Source organism: Austrofundulus limnaeus, unplaced genomic scaffold, assembly GCF_001266775.1.
Source record: "Austrofundulus limnaeus strain Quisiro unplaced genomic scaffold, Austrofundulus_limnaeus-1.0 Scaffold1570, whole genome shotgun sequence".
NCBI lineage: Eukaryota > Metazoa > Chordata > Actinopteri > Cyprinodontiformes > Rivulidae > Austrofundulus > Austrofundulus limnaeus.
In genome coordinates this window covers 1-7,028 of record NW_013953972.1, presented here as the reverse complement: position 1 = coordinate 7,028, position 7,028 = coordinate 1, and the positions used below count along the sequence as shown (strand labels likewise).

Genomic DNA, 7,028 nt, shown 5'->3' with positions numbered 1-7,028 from the left:
GGCCTCGTAAGTGGGCCCATTGCTCTCACTAAAAAGACACTGGTCTTTATTCAAACCTTCAGGTTTACCCTAAGGTTAGGCTAACTTGTGGGTCAATATTTGTAGAATATTTCACTAATGGCAAATAGTTTACATGTCAAAACACAGCAAAATAAGGGCTGATTTCAACCTGTTGCACCGTATTTCATGTTCTTATCTTACATAATATGTGAAAAGCACTCTGATGTTTGAGCTATTTATTTCAAGAAAGAAAAATCTGAGTTTTACATTTTATAAAAGAAACAAAATCTGGAGGTCAGGACACAGATTAAAAACACAATTATGATGTGAGCAGGTAATTTAATTGAATGTCTTTTTTACAAAATCAAAGTCCACAATTACAAAAGCATTACTGTTTATTCTTCCTCTTAAATAAAGCAAGCTAAATTTGCTGTTCACTGAATGCAAAGTACAAAAAAAATACGAGTTTGAATTCATAAAATCTGCAGTAAAAGCACATCTTGAATAAATAACCATACAGGTCGGGCTTGAATTTATGCCTTTAAAAAAATAATAATAAAAGCTTCGCACAAACAAACAATTTACTTTCTCCAGTGAATAAAATGCATCCCAAACAAAATAATACTCAGACACAAAGTGTGACCTGCTGGTTTTGTTTGTTCTGAACTTTTCAGATGTTGATCTGAAGAGTTGATTAAAAAAAAAGATTACAATGAGTTTCCTGGGAAGTATTCCTGAGGCAGAAGAGAAGCAGATACTGTTGGAACTGAGTAGAATTTGTTTTGTTCGGGAACAACGATCTGCGGAGTTTCATTTAAACCTAAAAGAAAGAAGATAATTATTTTAACAGAAGGACGGAGAAGATCATCAGAAGGATTGTTCATACCTTCACTGGGTCTTTGATCTGGTGTTGGAGAAACATCCTCCTCTTCATCTGGGCCCAAGTCCTCAACCAGCACCTGGTCAGGGGCCTCCCTGCCTTGTGATTCGGTGTAGAGGGTCTCCACCTGGGGAGGAGCCAAGGGAGGAGCGAGACCTGCTGTGGGGACGGAGTCTTGAGATGGACCAGGAGCTGTGAGGGGAGCTGGATCCACGGGACCTGGGAGAGGAGCCAGATCCACGGCCGACTTAACAAAGACCGATTGGAGCATGGGCGCGGGAGGAGCAGGAGCCAGTTGGGGCTCTGACGCCTGGATGGAGGCCAGAGATTCATAGAGCTGATCCGAGATGAACGCGGCAGCAGGTTCTGGGGCCACCACTACAGCCGGGTCCTCCTGAGTCCCACCAGCTGCCCCTTCCAGGACAGCTGGGAGCACTGGAGCGGGCTCGGCCTTCCTGGGCCTCCCTGTCTTCTTGGTGCCGCTCTTGCTCTCCGCTCTGTGTCTCTTCCTCTGGTTCTCCGCCCTGAAAGAGCAGAACTGGTTAACTCAGAAGCAGTGGGCACGCCGACTCTGAGCTAATAGGACAAAGTCCTTGACCGGGACCTGGGTTGTCAATAGACCCAGAGAAGCAACCTTTGGTTCCCTCTTGCTCCACATTCAGCATGAACTACAGAGGAGCGATAAGCAGCTGGAGGAAGCTGATAGTGTCCGAAGCACATACAGTAAAATTACAATACAGAGAGTGTTTCTGGGTGAGGCTGAGCAGTGTCCACTGCGTATTTACTGCGTCTCACTCAGTTCAACCTGCAGAACTTTCTCAGATATGTTCATACAGACAGTGCTTTCTTTGAAACCAATTTACCCAAAAACCCACTGGTTAGTTTCCTTCTCTTCTGCCTCAGCTTTTCTCTTCCTGAGCAGGTCCCTGTCTCTCAGTCGACGGCGGATCCCACCTGAAAGAAGTTTTACACAATGAGACACCATTTTTTTATACATGCACTTATTTATATTATTAAAGTGTAAAATGTGTGGTTTGTTCATCTAGATATAGATTAAAAAAATCAACCAGTCTTTCAGAAATGTGAAAGTTTAAAACAACGGGTACCTTCCTCCTCATTCTGGTTCTGAAGCCCCAGCTCCGGTTTGTTCTCTTGCTGCGACGTCTCCTCCATTCTGCCTGCAGCTATGAATGAATTCAACCGAAGGCGCGCAAAGAACATAACAGAAAAAAAACGTCTGTCTGCTGTCTATTCCCACCCGCCGCCTCCCCCCTCCCAGTTGAGATATCTAGTTAACCATTACTGTAGAGCTGGGAGAGTTCTTGCAGTTCGGGCCTTATCATATTTGTAAAGCTGGAGGAGTTGGCAGCAGGGCTGTTAGAGAGAGACGGACAGCGGGGGGGCTGGTTTGCAATGAAAAAAATAATCTAGGCTATTTTTCCACATGTAAACAATAATAATTGAAAGTAAGATGAAGCTCACTTGAGTTTGTGTGTCATTTGGCAAAATTTCTCATGAACTGGGCAGACTTTAATGAAACTTTGATCTCTAAACCAGTGGTTCCCAAACTTTTTATCTTCTGACCCACAAAATATTCATGGCAAAAACTTGTGACCCCAAATATTACTGGTCTGAGTACACAAACTTTGTTAATAACCCTAAAAACACAGGCTTTTTGACAGTCTAAACAGCTTGTACACAAATATAAATACTTATTTATACTTATTTTGTGTTTTTGTAATAGTTATAGGGAAAATATTACATCAACAATTATTTTATTACCCTTTAAATTGATTTCTGGAGATTATCCAAGGTGCTTCATGACCCATAATTGGGTCCCAAGCCCAACTTTGGGAACCAAAGTGCAGTGGTTCCCAAACTTTTCAGCTTTTGACCCACAAAATAACAGTAGCAGAGACCTGTGCCCCCAACTGTTTTTGGATGATAAACATTTGTATCAGGTCAACAAAACATGGGCATAGTAACAATATTTATTATACTACATTTATATATTTTAAATACACTAACCTCACTCCTTTGTAACAACTAAGGCAAAAATGTAATTAATTCAGAAAATCTTTTCAGGACCCCACCTTGATTTTTCGGGACCCCACTTTGGGTCCCGACCCCAACTTTGGGAAACACTGCTCTAAACTACAACTTTTGGAGCCAATTCAAGACTGCTGCCACAGTAAACTGAAAATAAAAATAAATACAATTTAGACAGTAGACACTGAGATAGAATTTGAAGTGGTGGCAGCTGGGATTTACACCTTCTCTGCTGACAAAAACAGTTTGTTTTTTGCATCATTTAGTCTCAACGCTGCCAGGTGATATGCATTGCTCTAGTTTATGTGATTTTTTTAAAATGCAAACTCTAAAATTGATGACTTATGTGAATTTTGAAGCTGCAGAGCATGAAAGAAGGTGAGAAATCCTGTCTTCAAACTAGAGCAGGGACAAACCCGTCTTATCTCAGATGGACCACCACTCATGTGGGGAGTTTCCTCAATCTTCTCTGAGCACATTGAGCCCTGATGTCTTTCAGCCGCTCAGACACAGACAAACAGCTATCTGATTGTAAAAACACAAATATCTTTATTATTAAGTGAGACTTCAGGAAGTGCATGTAGACTAACTGCTGCATGAAGTTTCAGAATGTAAAAAAAGCTCTAGTTTTTCTATTTTTGTCCATCTTTTGCTAATTTTATTCAGCATTTGCTACTTTGTTTTGCAGCTCATTTTACCTTTTAGCTTTAAATATTGTTTTAGCTTCTTAAGCAATTTCATCATTTGCCTATTCTCATTGCATTTTTGCAGAAAATGCAAATTTCTCTTAAAAAGGCATTTTTTAACAAAAATAATTGCTCAATGCCTTCTTAAGTTTGCCTACCAGTAAACTACTGCAAAGAAAATCAGATCAACATTATAATATGGATTTCTTTTAGATGTGCCTGAATTTGAACAGGAGCTACAAGCAGAGGTCAGTGAACGCAACACTCTTAGAACTGAGGCTCGTCTGTGTCCAAATGTAGTCAATGAAGTCACAGCGCCACCTACAGGAACATACAATTATGAGACAGCATGCCTTTTTTCACCCTTTAAAACGTGTTTGTTCTAATCACAAAAATCTAAAGCAATGAAGGTGAGTATTTGTCGCATTTTTTAGGGGAAACTTTACAGCCAGGCTCATTTTTGTACGCTGCCTTCAGGGGCTCAGGAAGTAAAGGGGTGGGGTTGAAGGAGGGGGTGCCCTACCCTCCACATGCACAATGCTCTCTCTTCACTGCAAACCAAATACACCCCCCACCTTAAGAAAAACCCGCACATTTTAAAACCACGTAAACTTTATTTATCAGACACACAAAAAATACACATTTTCTTTGAGCAACAGGTTTTTGTCACATTTAAATCTAACCATCAAGCTTATGAATTGAGTAAAATAAGCTCAAGGTTTCTTTTAAAGTGCATTGTATGATCAATGTGTTAATGGGTTGCATTTTTGGATTTTCTGCAACGAGTTTAAAACTAAAACACACAGAGTCATGTCAGTATAAACTATGGTGGTTTTCTTTGCAGGAATAAATCGCACCGCAGCAGCAGCAGCAGCGTTTTTCGGGGCAGCGTCATGTTTTCTGACTGCATTGGCCCTTTCAGAGGCGATGGGCGGTTCTGCACGTAGATGTCGCTGTTGAGCAGATATTTTGTTTCAGTCCCGTTTCCCTCCATGGTTTCCCCTCCGCTCCGACTAACTTAGCGTTTGGCTCAGCTCATTACACAGCCCTGTATTCTCCCTCCATAAGGGCATCTCTGCCTTTGGACTGAAGCAAAAAACAAGAGAGAGAGAGAAAAAAAAAACAAGAGAGAAAAGTTTTAACTTTCGTAGAGGGAAGATGGACATGAAGAAGAGGATCCACTTGGAGCTAAGAAACAGGACACCGTCTGATGTGAGTCGTGCTTTTTTTGAAAACCACTTTTTCCCCCTTTGCGAGTGACCTGTGAAGCTAATGCTGACCACATGGGCTTTTTTTAGGGGTTTTGTTATTTGTAGCAGAGTGTAAATAAATAAATAAAAAGCAGTCGGAAAACATGGTCAATCCTCGTGGACTGGGCGTATAGTAGAGGGGGCGACGAAACGAGAAAAGCTTGAATTCATCGGGTACTTTGAAACGGCGGTTCCCCCGGCCAGCTCGCTGACATTATCGCAGTGCTTTAACCGTTTCGCAGCCTCTTTGCTCGGTGCTCGCACACACACACGACTCGGCCTCCCTCCCCAGCCGTAGCACAATAAGTAAACTTGTCTTTTACCGCTGGTACGTCGGTAAAAAAAGCTGCTTCCTCCGCCGCGTTCAACACACGCACACAACACTATATTCCCATACAGTCCTCGGGAGCCATGTTTGCTGCTAGCACAAGTGCTAAAATCGGCGCTTTTATCACACAAACACACATCTGAAAGCCTCCGTGTTTTAAATTAAGTTTTGCGACAATCATGATTCGTACATTCAACGCTTGTTGTGATGCATAGGCTAATGATGCAATCAAATAAGCAATCTCATCAGGGAAAATTTAAAATATATGCTATCTATATCTTGGCTAAGTCGCTGTTCTAACTATAGACAGATAGTTAATACAAAATAAATAACTAGTCCCGTTTAGGATGTTTTTTAAGATACGTTTCGACTGTTAATGTCCAATAGTCATGTCTAAAAAAGGCTTGCTTGATTACACAATCGCTATGTTTATTTTTAACAATACCCGTCTAAAGTCGCATGTTTTTTAAATGAAGTCTGGTGCTCCCAATATCCACAACCAAGGCTGCAGCTAACTCAGTAATTTGTTCCCGCCATTACCCCCCTTCTCTACAACAATCAAAGACAGCCTAATGTATCCGAATGTACGCTTGAAATGTACTATTTCCGTGTTCCAGTAATTATTACTATGGCTATACTTGACATTTGTAATTTAATAAATCGATGTGATGGACAGAGGCTGCATTATAACCAAGCCAGCCAGGGTGACACGGAGATCCGGTGCACCGCGCTTCTCGCGTGGGCAACCAAAAAGTCGACAGGTCGGCATTTCCGCCTCGAGTCATGCACAGATTAAAACATAATTTCTGCATCAAAACATACTTTTTGTAACGTTTAAACAATTATAAAGGCTTATTCTTAACATGACTTTCCGCCATTAGTGTTCAGAGAGCTTGCATACTGTAGTTGTTGGATTCGCCATGTTGTAGTTCTGTCGTCTTTGAAGCCACGGGAGAAAGGAACCGTCTCCATCTTTGTTTTTTTTTTTCTCTCCCCCCCTTAAAACTAAATTTCCGTTCTCCCTTCGCAACTTCGACACGAAAGCGATTCTTTAACAATCTGGCAATTTCGTTCGTTCACTCGATAAGGAATACTCCATTATCCCCCGTTATGAAAGCTGGTTTATCGAAAAGAAGAAAACCTTTTACTAATGGGTGTATTCGCAATCCTTTCCGTCGCTTCTGGCCGGTCTAATGGCGGCAGACGGAGCTTCTCTAGCAGCTCCTCAGCTGCACGAGAGCGTTTAAAAGGGGGCTACGGCTAGCTTGTAGCGAGCTAGCTCCCAAAAAACATCGCATTTATCATTAGTGACTGCATCAGCAGGCCGTGGGAAGCTGCAGCTCGTTTGAAGAAATAAACTAATTGTTCTTGATTGCTGAAGGTGCACAGTGTCACAGAGTCGTGATAAAATGAGACGTGCTGTCTATTTGAGTGTTTTGCTTGAGTAATCTTGATATTTTGATGGTTTGCAACTTTTTTTTGCGACGTTTTGTCCGACAGTAATTGCGCAACCAGCCCCAGCTCCACCTTAAGACTTGTTTTTTTCTTACTTAAAGCAACACAATTATTATTTGTATTACATATAAATATTAAACAAAATTAAAATCACTATAAAACTTTTTTCATGTGAATTATTTTATTGTAAACCTCCCAATAAATATATATTTTTAGCATCTATGTGTAAAATGGTAATGAGCCTATCTAAAATGCACGAATTTGCATAATTTTAAAAAACTGAAATCTGAACATCCAGGACCAAATTTTCGAATTATTTGTGAATCAAAATTAAACTCTGTTTTTTTAATCCTGTATGTCTTAAAATGCCAGTGAAATAG

General features: G+C 40.9%; 2 protein-coding genes across 3 annotated transcripts; one reads left to right on the top strand and one right to left on the bottom strand.

Moving 5' to 3' along the window:
• Positions 1 to 307: 307 nt before the first annotated feature.
• Positions 308 to 2,455, bottom strand: hemgn (hemogen). 2 transcript variants are annotated; one of them, XM_014032897.1, is made up of 4 exons: positions 1,987 to 2,455; positions 1,744 to 1,834; positions 887 to 1,404; positions 308 to 820 (listed from the first exon to the last, which is right to left on the bottom strand). In XM_014032897.1, exons 1-4 carry the CDS (start codon positions 2,099 to 2,101, stop codon positions 708 to 710), a joined length of 837 nt encoding a protein of 278 aa, XP_013888351.1. In that variant the 5' UTR covers positions 2,102 to 2,455; the 3' UTR covers positions 308 to 707. The 2 variants fall into 2 exon arrangements, with proteins under 2 accessions (XP_013888351.1, XP_013888352.1); XM_014032898.1 differs by having other exon boundaries at positions 1,756 to 1,834.
• A 2,241-nt stretch (positions 2,456 to 4,696) lies between these two features.
• LOC106535802 (acidic leucine-rich nuclear phosphoprotein 32 family member B) lies at positions 4,697 to 4,827 on the top strand (the record flags this gene model as incomplete). Its single annotated transcript, XM_014032896.1, is given in 1 exon segment — positions 4,697 to 4,827. A coding segment is annotated over 1 exon segment (54 nt), but the record flags the coding sequence as incomplete, so codon positions are not given.
• Positions 4,828 to 7,028: the final 2,201 nt, after the last annotated feature.